This window comes from Mytilus californianus, unplaced genomic scaffold, assembly GCF_021869535.1.
Source record: "Mytilus californianus isolate M0D057914Y unplaced genomic scaffold, xbMytCali1.0.p SCAF_6, whole genome shotgun sequence".
In the NCBI taxonomy this organism is placed as follows: Eukaryota; Metazoa; Mollusca; class Bivalvia; order Mytilida; family Mytilidae; genus Mytilus; species Mytilus californianus.
Genome location: NW_026262712.1, coordinates 81,720,230 through 81,735,696, shown reverse-complemented (window position 1 = coordinate 81,735,696; position 15,467 = coordinate 81,720,230). Strand labels below are relative to the sequence as shown.

The 15,467-nt window shown below is 34.0% G+C and overlaps 1 protein-coding gene across 2 annotated transcripts; it reads left to right on the top strand.

Annotated features, from left to right (window-relative positions):
- The first annotated feature begins 231 nt into the window (after positions 1-231).
- Positions 232-10,702, top strand: LOC127704866 (kelch-like protein 21). Of its 2 annotated transcripts, none has more exons than XM_052209094.1 (3): positions 232-286; positions 1,756-1,924; positions 9,104-10,702. In XM_052209094.1, the coding sequence occupies exons 2-3, from the start codon at positions 1,757-1,759 to the stop codon at positions 10,652-10,654; spliced, it is 1,719 nt and encodes a 572-aa protein (XP_052065054.1). In that variant the 5' UTR covers positions 232-286; position 1,756; the 3' UTR covers positions 10,655-10,702. The 2 variants fall into 2 exon arrangements, with proteins under 2 accessions (XP_052065054.1, XP_052065055.1); XM_052209095.1 differs by having other exon boundaries at positions 232-293.
- Positions 10,703-15,467: the final 4,765 nt, after the last annotated feature.

The window sequence follows — 15,467 nt, the reverse complement described above, 5'->3', positions numbered from 1 at the left end:
TAAGAAAATTAATGAGGTGCCAAAAGGAAATTCAATGTATAAATCATTTTTTAGCATTTTAGATTGAATATTACAATTGAAATGATATAAGGTGCTGGGTCGTGTAAATTAATTTTAATGAAAATTAATAGCGAATTATAGTAAATTTTGATTTTAAATATTTTTGTAAATCAGAAATAGAAAGACGTTCATTCCTCGAAAGCCTGTGTGCACCCCATTCCTTCATGTACACAAAGCCCGTCAAAGGGAAATAATCTCATAAAATAATCAACAAGCACTCAAAAAGGTAAAACGTATATATCTTTCAGTGTTTTTCATTTTATAATTGGTTTGTTCTGAACATTGATACTATTTCAATGATCTTTTAATTATCATTTTTAAACGACATTTCGCATAGGTGTCTAACGATAAAATTATTTACAATGTCATACTTTCGTTTTGAAATTCTACTTTCACTTTCAGTTGAAAAAAATGTGACTCGTGAAAATCTATTTCTTAACTACTCGTTAGGTTCAGCACCCAATGTAATGTAAATCGAAACAAATTTTTAGTTCCCCATGACCAAGATCTTATTTACATAATTTACTGATATACCCAAAGTTTCTTTTACATTTTTACTATTTTTCCAGGGTTTTTTGTTCATGTTGTTAGTTTAATTTCTTTATTTACATTAAATTTATTTAAATTGTTTGATTTATTATAAAGACAGGAGAGGGATAAAAATGCTCATTCATTATTATATTCCTCACAATTCATTAGAACATATATCATAAGGTTGATGATTAAATCTCAAGTGTCTGAAACTGTCGATTTTTTTCATAGATGCAATTATAAAACCACTGTTGTAAATCTTCAGATATTTGTCTATGAAATAGCGTAACTTACTATGATAGCTATAGGTATAGCTTTTGCAAAAAACATATGATAGGGTTTGTATTTTTGTTACTCAAAATACATTAAGAGGGTTGGGAACTGGATGTCTCAGCTTCTCACCCCTACCACAAAAAGATCGAAATGCCCCGACCCCAACCCCAAATCCCGAGTATGTAGAACGTGTCAGATAAAGATACTTTTTTCTTGCTTGTTATAAGAATATCTTCAATGTTCCCTTAGTTTTTAAATCTATCTCTCCTTCTATCTCTCTTGTGTTTTAGGTGCATATAAAGTTTACAATAATCCAAATCTACATTTCACTAGGGCAACTTAGTTACTTTAGTCTAGCAGTTTCTTCAATGTATTTCATATAAAACAAAAACAATTTTAAAAACTAATCTCGTCATTGATCACTGAATTAATTCATGATATTGAGTAATCAGGCTGAGGGGACCATACACTGTACAAAGTATGTGAGAAATATAAATGTGTATCAAGAACAAGGGAATGGGGAGGGGGATCAGACAACTGTTTTGTCCAAATATGCTTAAAAGAACAAAGAGTCAAGTAAAACTAGACAAAAGTGGAAATTGAACCACATTTCATCATATATAAACCATGCTCTCCCGATTTTAAAAGTTTCTGAATCCGATTTGGCGATTAATCTGACATTCGAAGCTTTCTAGGACAACCAAATCACCTTAGTTATATAGTTCGTACATACAGCTGGTTTTTCCCTAGGCCCGTCCAATATATATATATGATAATTACAAGGTTTAATAGTGGAACTTGTTGAAAGATCAAAAATTTAATATCACTCATGTGTATTTTCATCAACTTGAGTCTGTAAAAACTATTTGTAAAGTATGTTATTTTTTCCAGCATGTCAACATATAGTACAGATTTAGCTAAAGGTTTATGGAATCTTAAGATTGATGATAAATATGCCGATTTTACAATATCTGTAAATGGCAGAGAATTCAAGTGCCATAGAGTCATCTTAGCCTCCCTGTCGGAGTTCTTTGAAGTCATGTTTGATAGTGGATTAATGGTAAGGATAATGAGAATAAAATAATATATCTTGATAAGATTTCAATGATAGTTTAATTTTCACCTGCGTCGCCAACGGCGAAAGAAAGTTTAGTAATCGCTCGACTCTGTAAGTATGTCTGTCCGTCCGAAAGACCTTTAGTAGAAGACTGTCGTCAAACTTGTCTTTGCTTCTATGAATGGGAATGAGTTTATATTTGGTTGCAGCTTCGTAATGTTGTAGCAGGTTAGCAATTTTTACATCCATCGTGCAGCCACTTCATGTTGTTTGCCGATATATAAGTCAAAATTTTACAGAAATTGTACAATGAAAATTTTCGTCAATGTTTTCTCGACTTAATGTTAGGGAATGATCAGTTATGCTTCAGTATACATGTTACCTTGATCAGTTACGTGCAGCGACGCAGGTCTATTCCCGGAATTGGATTTGTTATAATAAGGGTTATTTCTGGAAGAGAATCATGATTCTAACAAAGAGCTGTGCGACACATTTTGGGCGTGTTTTTCAGCAGCCTGCAAATTTTTGTTGACATTGTATCCGTGAATTTCGTATTTCATAGTTATAAACAATGGTCATACACACTCTGTTAATGGTATTTCCTTTTCGCCTGCATTTGCTATTCACTTGACGAATACGTGATGAAACATGATGTACCTATTGCAGCTGCGCAACAGAAATTACTTATCAACTTATATACTTTATTGATGTATACTATTCCCAGCGTGAATCATGTGCACCCCATACTCTATTGGATTAGAAAATGGCTTTGTTTACAAAGCGAAAGAAGAACGTCATAGGAGGATGAATTATAGACCTATAAAGAAACTTCATTGTAAAAACCCCGGTAATATAAAAAACATCGTACCAATTTTACTGCACTAGAGGCGCATTTCGACAATTAATGTCTCTTCAGTGATGCTCGAGTCCAACATATTTAAAAAATCAAAACCTAAAACAAACGATAATTTCATAAACTTACACCAGGTCTATTGCATCCAAGATTTTCAACCACAAGAGGGTTTTAGAGGCCTTTAACCTCAAAGATGTGAAATCCAAACCTCCGGATTGCTCATGTACATCGTCAAAATACAATTATAGTCCAGCTGGTCATGTTATTACTGGCGACCTTGGCATCGTTACCAATGAACAACTAAGAGAGTTGTTAGTCAAGGGACCAAAATATAGAATTCCCCAGGCCATCAACTGGAAAAAGAACTTCAGGTTACTGATGGATGCAGTTGAGGACTATGCTAGAAAATGGGTAAAGCGCGAACCAGACGAACCAGAACTGGACACTTTGTCTGAATGGATCAAAGCTATTCGATCATGCATTCAGAAGCGAATTCAGAAACTACGATGTACTATGAGCACAAGGGTTTCTAACCCATTCAAGAGCCCGGAGGTTGTGGATGCTTTATCCTCTTTGCAAGACAAATACATCGTTGTTCCAGCAGATAAAGCCTCCGATAATATGGTCTTTGTATGTAAAAACCATTATTTGCAATGTCTCACAAAAGAGCTTGGAATAAACAGCACAACTGGTAATCCTACATATTCTACGTATTCTTTAACATCGTTTACAAAGGATGAAATTTTACAAAATCACAAATTTGTCCTTCTTTCATTTGGTATTAACATCAAAGAAAACAAAGAAAATCTACCGTCATTATACTGGATACCAAAACTTCACAAAACTCCATAAAAAGAACGATACATAGCGGGATCATCAAGATGTTCGACTAAACATCTTTCTAAAGTGTTGACTACTATTCTTTCTACAGTAAAAGATGGCCTTCAAAAATATCGTGATGAGATATATTCTACCAGTGGTGTCAATCAGATGTGGATTCTTAAAAATTCTAAAGATCTACTGCTAAATCTTAGATCTGACACAATCTTTGCAATTTTACAGCAACATTAAGACCTTTGATTTTTCTACGCTTTACACTACTATTCCCCATGCTCAATTGAAAGATCGACTTAACCATCTCATTAAACAAAGCTTTTTTCCATAAAAATGGGAATCGTAGATATAAATTTCTTATTTTGGGTTATAATAACTCTTATTTTGTGAAGAACCACACTGATTCTATCAGAAAATACACTGACGATGATATTATCAAAATGCTGGACTTTTTAATCGACAATATATACTTTGAGTTTGGAGGATTGATATTTCAACAGACAGTCGGTATTCCAATGGGTACTAATTGTGCGCCCCTTCTGGCCAACTTGTTTTTGTACTCGTATGAAGCAGAATTCATTCAGAACCTTCTAAAAGACAAAAAGAAAAAGCACCTTGCAAAATTCTTTAACTTTACTTTCAGATATATTGATGATGTCCTACCACTGAATAACCCATATTTCAGTCAGTACTTGCATCTCATATATCCCAGTGAACTTGAAATTAAGGATACTACTGATACAAAAAGGACTGCTTCATACTTTGATCTTTTCCTCAATATTGACACAGATGGACGACTTCACACTAAAATCTATGACAAACGAGATGATTTCAACTTCCCAATTATCAATTTCCTATTTCTCAGCAGTAACATACCCTCTGCTCCGTCGTATGGTGTTTACATATCTCAATTGATACGTTATGCTCGTGCATGTTCACACTATACGGACTTCATATACAGGAGTTTACTCTTTATGCAGAAACTGCTCTAACAGAGTTATGAGGAGGAAAGATTAAAAATGACACTCCGTAAATTTTATGGACACCATCACGAATTGGTTGATCTAAACGATGTGTCTGTGTCTAAACTAACTAATGACATTTTTACCACGTCTTAGATTGTGGTTTAACTTTTCTGTTGTCTGTCTGCTAAGTACCGAACGTGACTTATTCCCGAATATGACTTTTATGCCGAGTGTGAATTTGCATCGCTATACGAAGTGTCTCGGTATTTTATACCTCCAACATTCATGTATTTATTTATGATGTTTCTGTTGTGGTTTCCGTTGGATAATGTGTTATGTCTTATCGTTTGTAGTCCAAATAATTATAAAATAGCCTTGATCATGATAATACCATCATTATCATGATAATTGTTTGGACTAGTATTGTGAAAATAATTGTATGAATTTCAAGATTATATATTCGTTACATATTTGTGATGTCCTGTGCTGTCTGTCGTTAATGGAAGATGTTCGTTGTTATTCTGCGGTTTACATGTTGTATCGACTATTATATTATTTATTTGTGCGTTTCTCTGTGATGAGTGTACTTGTGTGTGGTTGTACTGTATTTCTGTCAGGTAGTGTTGTCATTTTAGCGATATTTTTCGTTACAGAAAACCATCAATGTACTGATGTTTACTTTCCGGTGCATGCCTGGTAAATGTTTCCAAATAAATTGATATGAAGAATTTTTTGTCAAAACATAGATTAACAAAATATTTCTTGTTTAATGTTGTTTTTGGTCATTCATTAAGGAGCACATCGTGAGTGAGTGCACCCTTGAAATTTTCTGTAGTAGTGTTTTTAGTAATTTCAGAGGATAATTTGTTCCAGTCTTTGATGGTTTGACAGAAAAAAGAAAATGTATAGCTGTCTTTATTGCATTGAATTTGTCTGTAAGATTCTTTATTGGTGGATCTTGTAGTAGACTGACTCTGTTGTAATACATTATGCGATGGAATGGCTATATTTTCATTTACAATTTTGTGGAACATTATAAGCCTTGTTCGTAGTCGGCGTTCTTGTAATGTTTGCCATTTCATGGTGTCTAGCATCTCAGACACACTGCTAGTGTTGTGATGTCTGTTGCACACATACCTTGCCGCCCGTCTCTTTACTTTTTCTAGTGATTTTATATTTTCGTTTGTAAATGGGTCCCATACAGTACAACAGTATTCTCACTTTGGTCTTATAAGTGTTTGGTACGCTCTTTCTTTAAGTTTTTGCGATTGGACTTTAAGGTTTCTTCTGATGAAACATAAGGATTTATTTGCTTTAGCGGCGGTTTGTTGGATGTGGGTGTTCCATTTTAGGTCTGCTGAGATGGTGATACCTAAGTAGTTAGCATGTTTTACTGATTCTAAAATGTGTCCATACATGTTGTAATAAAAGTGGATGGGATTTCTCTTTGTCGTTATGTTCATGATGTTACACTTGTCTGGATGGAAAGACATAAGCCAATCTTGTTCCCATTGTATTGCAGCTTCAAGGTCTTCTTGAAGCTTGAGGCAGTCGTTTTGAGATTTAATTTGTCGGTAGATTATACTGTCATCTGCGAAGAGTCTGATTTTGGGTCCTGTACTAAGTCAGGAATATGGCAGTTGTTATCAAATAGTTCGTTTCTATGTATGTTGGCGTTTGTTTTTGTTGCACTTCAGTGTTTCTGTTGTTCCTTTGTTTTCCTCTTATAGTTGATGTGATTCTCTCGGTTTTAGTTTGTAACCCGGATTTGTTTTCTCTCAATCGATTTATGACTTTTGAACAGCGGTATACTACTGTTGCCTTTATTTGAAGAGCTGATTAAAAGTAAAAGCCAAACCGCACAAGGAATAAGAACAATGCATAATTATTCCTTAATTTCAAATGATTTCCAAAATTTTATAACAGCAAATTTCAACAAAACAATATTTGCATTTTCAAGCCAGAACCGAACTACAAAAAAAAATAATTAACCAAAGCAAATAAAAAGATGCTTGGGGAATATGAGATAGTGTATTTCTTATGCAGGGGTACTATTTTTTTATTGTTTCCCAGGTCACGGCTGTTTATTGGATGGATTAGTGTTTAACGTCCAGTTGCAAATATAACAAGCATATCTGTACCAGATAATGCATGTTGATATGTAATATGAACATGATGAATATGAACCCTGCTTTGTATTAAACCGACACGCTGAGCAGGTGCTAATTCAAATAGTAATAGTTCGCAGGAAGACATGTCAGCCTATCTGGACACATCATTAGGAATCCGAATCGACCAAGGTCCGAACCCTTGACCACCCTAGATTGGTACCCGGCCGTTATTTGAAAGTTTGACAATCCTGAAAATCGAATATTTTACGGAGGGCAAAGCACGGTACCATAGTAAACTGCAAACTGAGATTTTATTTTCTTATGATTGATGCTAAATAAACTCAATTACTAATCTCTTTGATTCACCGTAGGTTTTTTAGTTGGAGCAACAAATGGAAAATTAGAGCACGATCAATTGTCCTTCAACAATTATCTTTGAACCAGCACAGGTTCGAATCTGTGACCCTTTGCACGGTTAGACACCATTCTACAAACTGACATTAAGGAGTGCTCCACTACCATAGCTAATGGAGGGCTGTTTAATATCTAATGTTTCAAGGGAAGTACTGCTGCATACGTAATGGTCTCTTTTATTTGACATTTTGTTATAAAAGTTATCGGTTACCAACACATTACTATTTCATTGTTTTACCTTTCACGAATGAAAAAAATGTGTAATGTTACTGGCCGCCAAAATTTATAAATTATTTTTTTTCCGTTCGATAAGTTGCGTTCACGTCTGTTAATCTCCATTGTGACTAAACAAAGTCCGACCTAATTAAAAAAGGGAGTAACTTCAGAACATGATTATCGGTATTTTTCATAATACGCTGAAGAATATCATGACATATTATTAATTTTGTATAGTCGTTTACCAAGTATTTTATCCATCTGTCGAACCACATACAAAATGAATCAGTGTTCTGTAAATGAGTGCCACAACTTACAGCTGCAAAACATTTAAACCGAAACACCACACATTTCTTTATATCCATTACATCAGTTCATGCTATCAGATTCCTTAAATATTATAACTAAATCAATGGAATGTTTGCGCTATTGAGTACTTAGACCGTTTATAAATCAATGGTATCATTGGTCCTATCAGGTACTTAGATCGTTTATAAATCGATGGTATTATTGGTCCTATCAGGTACTTAGACCGTTTATAAATCAATGGTATCATTGGTCTTATCAGGTACTTAGACCGTTTATAAATCAATGGTATCATTGGTCCTATCAGGTACTTAGACCGTTTATAAATCAATGGTATGATTGGTCCTATCAGGTACTTAGACCGTTTATAAATCAATGGTATGATTGGTCCTACCAGGTACTTAGACCGTTTATAAATCAATGGTATGATTGGTCCTATCAGGTACTTAGACCGTTTATAAATCAATGGTATGATTGGTCCTATCAGGTACTTAGACCGTTTATAAATCAATGGTATGATTGGTCCTATCAGGTACTTAAACCGTTTATAAATCAATGGTATCATTGGTCCTATCAGGTACTTACACCGTTTATAAATCAATGGTATGAGTGGTCCTATCAGGTACTTACACCGTTTATAAATCAATGGTATCATTGGTCCTATCAGGTACTTAGACCGTTTATAAATCAATGGTATGATTGGTCCTATCAGGTACTTGGATCGTTTATAAATCAATGGTATGATTGGTCCTATCAGGTAATTAGACCGTTTATAAATCAATGGTATGATTGGTCCTATCGGGTACTTGGATCGTTTATAAATCAATGGTATAGTTTGTGCTATCGGGTACTTTGGTTGTTAATAAATCAATAGGATTGTGCTATCGGGTACTTTGGTTGTTAATAAATCAATAGAATAGTTTGTGCTATCGGGCACTTTGGTTGTTAATAAATCAATGGTATAGTTTGTGCTATCGGGTACTTTGGTTGTTAATAAATCAATGGTATAGTTTGTGCTATCGGACACTTTGGTTGTTTATAAATCAATGGTATAGTTTGTGCTATCGGACACTTTGGTTGTTTATAAATCAATGGTATAGTTTGTGCTATCGGACACTTTGGTTGTTTATAAATCAATGGTATAGTTTGTGCTATCGGACACTTTGGTTGTTTATAAATCAATGGTATAGTTTGTGCTATCAGGCACTTATAAATCAATAGCATGTTTGTCCTTTCAGATATTTTGGTACTTAATAAATCAATAGTATGTTTGTGCTCTTCGGTACTTTGTTTGTTAATAAGTCAATGGTATGTTTGTGCTATCAGGTACTTTGAATGTTAATAAATCAATAGTGTGTTTGTATTATCAGGTATTTTGATCGTTTATAAATCAATGGTATGTTTGTACTATCAGGTACTTTGATTTTTAATAAATTAAATGCCTGTTTTATGACAAATTAAACTTTGCAATTCATTATTTTAGGAAACAGAAACTGGTTGCGTTTGCCTGGATGATATGCTATTAGATGAAGACAGTTGCTCAGATTTGTTAAAGTTTATTTATACCGGTGAACCTAGTGTGGTTACTATGGTCAACGCTGACATTCTACTCCACGTGGCCCACATGATGCAAATAAATTCTCTCCATACGATATGCAAGCAGTTTCTAAGTGTAAATGCTGATAAGTCAAACTGTGTACATGTTTGGCAGATTGCACAGAATCATGGCTACACTGCAGATCTTGCCGAGATAGCACGATCTTTAATTCTTAAACATTTTGCCGAAATTGCAAACAGTGAAGCCAAACTTGACGAAATAGGTACAGTTGATAGTCTTATATCTATTTTGGAATCTGATAATATAAATGTTGTTGATAGAAGTGGTTTATTTTGTCAAGTGTCGTTTTCCTGGATAGTTGCGGATTTAGAAAACCGTATTCAACGTTTCCCAGAACTATGCGAGGCGATGATGCAAAATAGAGTGTCTGCGAAAGACATATACGAAGAGGCTGTCAAGATTGAAGAATTTTCTACAAATCATGATATATTGCGAATGTTAGAAGACTTGACATCGCGTCACAATTCTAATATGCAAGATGATGGTGTTTTTGCTACACCAGCAGACGACGTATTAGTCGTTATTGGAGGCAGTGAAGGTGGAAATAACTGCAGTGTCATGGGGTTTAGTTTTCCACAAAAAATTTGGTTTTCTTTAAAGCCATTGCCATTTGACCCTGGTTATAATTTTGCCATATGTTCTAACGGCCTAGACATTTATGTATCTGGTGGTTCCGGTCCAGGACCGTATAAAGGAACTGGCGGGAAAACTGTCTTTTTAAAATTCGATGGCCAAGAGAATGAATGGATTCAGCTCCCACATTTACCTGTGGAAAGACAGTATCACGCGATGTATGCCTTCGATAATGTCTACGTATTTGGTGGCAAGGACGATCAGAGATGCACGAATAGTGTTTTGAGATTTAATACTCCCACTAATACATGGATATGCAGTAAAACTAAATTGTATGAACCTGTAAGATCACCAGCTCACACTTGTGTAGGAAAAAAAGTATATTTATTTGGCGGTTTACTGTCCGATAACACACTTTCCAATACAATTCAATGTTTTAACTGTGAATCAGAGCAAAGCTACAGAGTTTCGTATAAGTTACCAGATTTTGCACGACTAAATTCCAAAGCGGTCAACTACAAAGAGCAGATGATAGTTATTTGTAAGGATGGAACAGTTTTGAAATGTTCCGAAAAAGATAGCACACGACCAATATCAAAGATAACCAAGTTTGATAGGAAAGGATTTGGAGCGTGCTGTTTTGAGGACAAAATCTTGATTTGCGGCGGGGAGGTGTCGTTCAGTACACGAAAGGACATGATGCTTTATGATTTAAAATCCGAAATTGTTATACCAATGCAAGAAACACTACCAATTTCTGTATCCCACTTTTGTTTCACTAAGGCCATAGTGATGCGCGATCACCTCACAACTGAGTGTGGAACGACTATGGCTACATTTTAACGATTATGTACTAAATGATATCTGCAAATAAAAGAGATACCCAGTTCAGATGGAGTTTAAACAATTTTGAACTGTCTTTGATTCAATGCCTTAATCTCAAACAGACACATTAGTTACTAGATTGAAAGACGAACACGCTGTTATCTAACACCATCCCGTCGCCACCATCCGAAACCTTTTCCTTATTCCATTCATAAACTTTACCTTCATATACACCGAACATCGTTAAAAATTATATTTATACGCATAAAAACTTTCAAAAATGCGCGCAAGTGGTACAAAATCGAACAGATAGTTATAAGCCGTCTATACCTCATCTGAATTTCATATAAGAAACAAGGTTTTGGTAATTGTTGTTCTTATATATTGGCTTAATGTGACTGAGAATAAAATTTCAGAATTCAGCCCTCTGGAGTAGGTATGTATTGGGAATTAAGTCATGTGTATTATCTTTTCTATTTATAAATATTATGTTTTCTCAATCGTAAACAAATCCTTAAAAAGTTTGTTATAAGGTTTAAGCGAAAATGGTATCTATATCTGGAACATTAGCCATTCCTTTGGTATATTGGATCTGATGGCGTACTTTTGAATATGATTTATTTGTTCTATTCTTTTTAGGTCCTTTTTTGGTCACATACATGTTGAAATTTTTAATATTTCTTCACCGTCTTTAAATATTTTGTTTTGAGCTTTACAGATGCAAATCCAGAAAAACGCTTCGAACGATAATACACAAAGTTATTTAATTATATTGCCGTTCAGGGGTATGAATGACCAGTGCACAACGCAATAACGGACTCAAATTACGCCGAACTTTTCATAAATAAAAGGGAATTCTAGAAATGTTTTTTTTTACTAAATCTCTTGCATTTGTTGTTCTTTCTTCACATTTGCCTATTAAACTATTATGAGCCGATTAAATTGGTCCACAAAAAGGATGATAAGATACCATAAAAGCTTTAAACTTTTCAAAACCTTCAGTCGCAGAAAGACCATATGATGAACAAAAATAAACAAATACGATCAACGGTAAAAAAAAACAGAACATAAAAAGGTAAAATCTAGCAGTACTAAGCCCTGTTTATTGGTACTCCTTAAGGTGTAAGTATTCCTTGTTCCTCAATAGTGGCACCGTTCGCTTTGCTATTGACAAGTAAGTAAAAAAACTAGTAGGGGAAAGTTGTATTGGGGTATTTTGTATATTAAAAATTAAACATATCCATGGTCATCTCGAATACAGATATCTCATAACGGTCAACGATGGCATAAGAAAAAACACGAGGTTTACTAAGCAGCAAAGGTTCGAAAGAAATTCTGAAAATAAAAACACACCTTCTCTGACCAAATTGGAGATGTATACTCCATTTGAACATATCCTATCACTTTTATCATCACTTTATACACCACTGATCAGAGCTATGTTATACTTAGCTAATATTTAGTTTGAAATGTTGCATTTAAAGCAGATGGACGTGGATCGTCTAAAGAGTTCCGAATTTTCTAAAATAGTTTCCAATGTCACTTCGAATAGCTCTATGTGCAGTAGTCCTGTAATATTTAGGAGCGCTTCTGATACAGGCAGAGTTACATACACACCAACTGAATTTCCTAAATAGTTAACTACACACTTACAATGGAAATGTACAACGACTTAACCAATGTCAGATCTCTATAAATGATGACAGCCATTGAAGTTTCTATTATATCAAAAACTTCAGAAATCTATGGATTACCATATCTTAAGTATCTTTTAAACAATCTACCAAGCAAATTGCAAAGGAAACACCAATATGGAATGGCGATGACAAGAACTGGACAAAAATATAAAGAGGGTCTACTGATAAAACAACTCTTTTTAAAGTCTGTATAGAAATAAGTAATGTTTATTGTGCAATCGTTTTGGTCATCCGTTACAGAAGCCGAAATATCTAGTATCCATGCAAAGCCATTTAGCAACTGGAACGTATTTTAAATGAAATCACCCCGGCTTTTGGTGGGTTCGTGTTGCTCAGTTTTTAGTTTTCTATGTTGTGTTTTGTGTACTGTTGTTTGTCTGTTTGTCTGTTTGTCTTTTCCTTTTTTAGCCATGGCATTGTCAGTTTATTCTCGACTTATGAGTTTGAATGTCCCTTTGGTTTAAAACTGGAATGAATCATATTATTAAGGATGCAGTCGGTTGAAATTAAAAAAAAATCTAGAATTAAAAATTGATACTATAAATAAGAAGAGCATTAGTTAAGGAACAAAATACGCTTAAAATATTGATGGGTTATGGAACTTATTTTCGAGTTAATTATTTTTTTTTAATTGCGGGAATAAGCTGACTTGGACTTTTACATGTCTAGCATCGGCATTATTTGTGTCTTAAATCGTAAGAAAGAAATCTAGAATCAGCTTTAATTTTGGTAATGTACTTTTATGAGCTATTGAAGTCTTTTATGAAAAGAAAAGTGGGTGATATGGAGCAAAGTATTTTGCCCTGTATCGTAGGGAAAAAAACAAGGAGTCCGAATATCTGACAACAATTTCCTAAACCTGAACTGACTACATCCTTAAGTCTATCTTTATATACTAGTATACGGATTATATAAAGAACATTCTATAATTCTAGAAAGAACTGATATGCTTTAAATCTTGAAAGTTCAACTTTGTTTCGAGTCTAGCACCTTATTATCGATGTAACAATATTGACAGCAATCTTAATGTTGGACAAATTTATTTTATTTCATAAATATATATCATATGAAAAGTGATTGAGGATACCAATACCAAATACACTATGCATTCCAGCTTCAGGACACAGTCAAATTGATTTATTCAACTTGGCAGTTGGCGCTGCGACATACACACGCATACCAACCAGGTCTCCAGATTTTGTATTAGTCATTAGAAACAAGCGGGATTTCCCCTTAACAGTCCCGAATCGCCTACTATGCATATTGGATAGTACATGAATTAGGATATACGACTAGGTAAATTGTTTTATTGTTTATATCATGTAAAGTCTACATACTAGGTGAACATCTTTGTTGAAGTTAAGCATTGCAGTTGTCTAGTCAAAACTATAAAACAAGTTAAGAAAACAGTATTTCTTTCTTGTTCTATATTAACGACCCCAACCTTGCTTCTTTTGTACGCATATTACTGGTTGCCGAACAGTGAAAAGAAACATATTCTTATTTCATTTTAGAATATATTATATGATCAATTATCACGTACCCAGATATATCCTGCACTCGTAGGAATTTCTTTCCAATTCTGTTAAGGGGAAAACAAGGTAGCTTGGGGAACGAAAACGCAATAATTTAGAGTTTGAACCACTTTCAAAGAGAACCAACTAAATCAGTATTTCCCTAAGTGATTTGACGTTTCAACTGATTGAATCTAGCACCACTGACGAGTCTTTACTGGACGAAATAGGCGGCTGTCGAACTAGATTATAAGCCTGAAACCCTGGTATTTCCCTTATGTTCCCTTTGGTGAACATTTGACGTATAAAATGTAAAAGGGTATTTCCCTTTCCGTTCCACCTCTATATTAGTTTCTATTGAAGCTGATAAATCAATAATAACAATAATAATAGTAATAATAATAATAATAATACATGTAACAATAATATTTTTTATTTCATTTTAAAGGTATAATTGCTGTTTGATTAAAAAAAAATATTAGGAAATAATGGGAATTTCCCTACATATCCCAAATCGTTGTAATACACGAATACTGGTAAATATATACGAGGAGGTAATCGTTTCTGTTGCATATACCATATTGTTTATACTTGTTGAATATGCTTTGCTAATGACTAATGTTGTGTATGATACTGGCAATATCTTTTATCAACCAATGTTAAACGGTTATGTTTTACTTTCAAAATTAAAGTTCTCCACCATTCCTTTAATGCAATGTTAATTTCATGAGATCCTTATATAATGTTTTCTCTCTACTGTTCTATTGGATTCCATGTTAGTTCTTATGGCATCTAATACATTTGTAGTTATGATGATAATGATAATACTAAAAAAAGTTATTTACTGTTGAAAATTATAGCCTCTCTTTTATGAATATGATGGACTTTAAATTCAAATTTAGACATTATCTATATCATTAGAAAATAGGGATTTTCCCTAGACTGTCCTATTATCTAATGCATGGATAGGATTAAATATATTCAAATAGGTAAATAATTCTATTGTTTCTACCATTTTTTACATACTGTGAATGACATATGCTGATGTTGTGCATTATATATTTAATGTATCCTTTCCTGATAAAGGAAACGTACGTGCGATTTATATGTGGGATTTATCTGGATACCTAATATCTAATGTTAAAATGTCCATCTACTGCTCGTATTAAAATAGGGTGTATACTGTACTTCATCGGGGAAAATGTACGCCTTTTCGACAAAGCATGTGGATTTGAACCGGCACAGGTCTAGATTTTGTATCATGTTAAGAAAAGCAACAACCCCAGTTAGACATATATTATTACAAGATGGCATGCCCATTAGTATGTCAATGCCCTTCATTATCGTAAATTAAGTATATGACCGTCCAACCATATTTGATTCGAGTGCCACTGACGAGCTTCATGTAGACGAAACGCGCGTTTCGCGTATTGGATTTTAAGCCTCTTAGTTCTTTTTTTAAACTGGTATTTCCCTTTTGTTCCCTGTAAACATTTAAGTATAATTTGAATGATGGTGTTTCCCTCTGCTTTCCTCAACTACAGTTTCTATTTTACCTGCTAATAATGATGATGATAATATTGATAAAAATAATAAGACATTTTTGCAATTCCAATTATG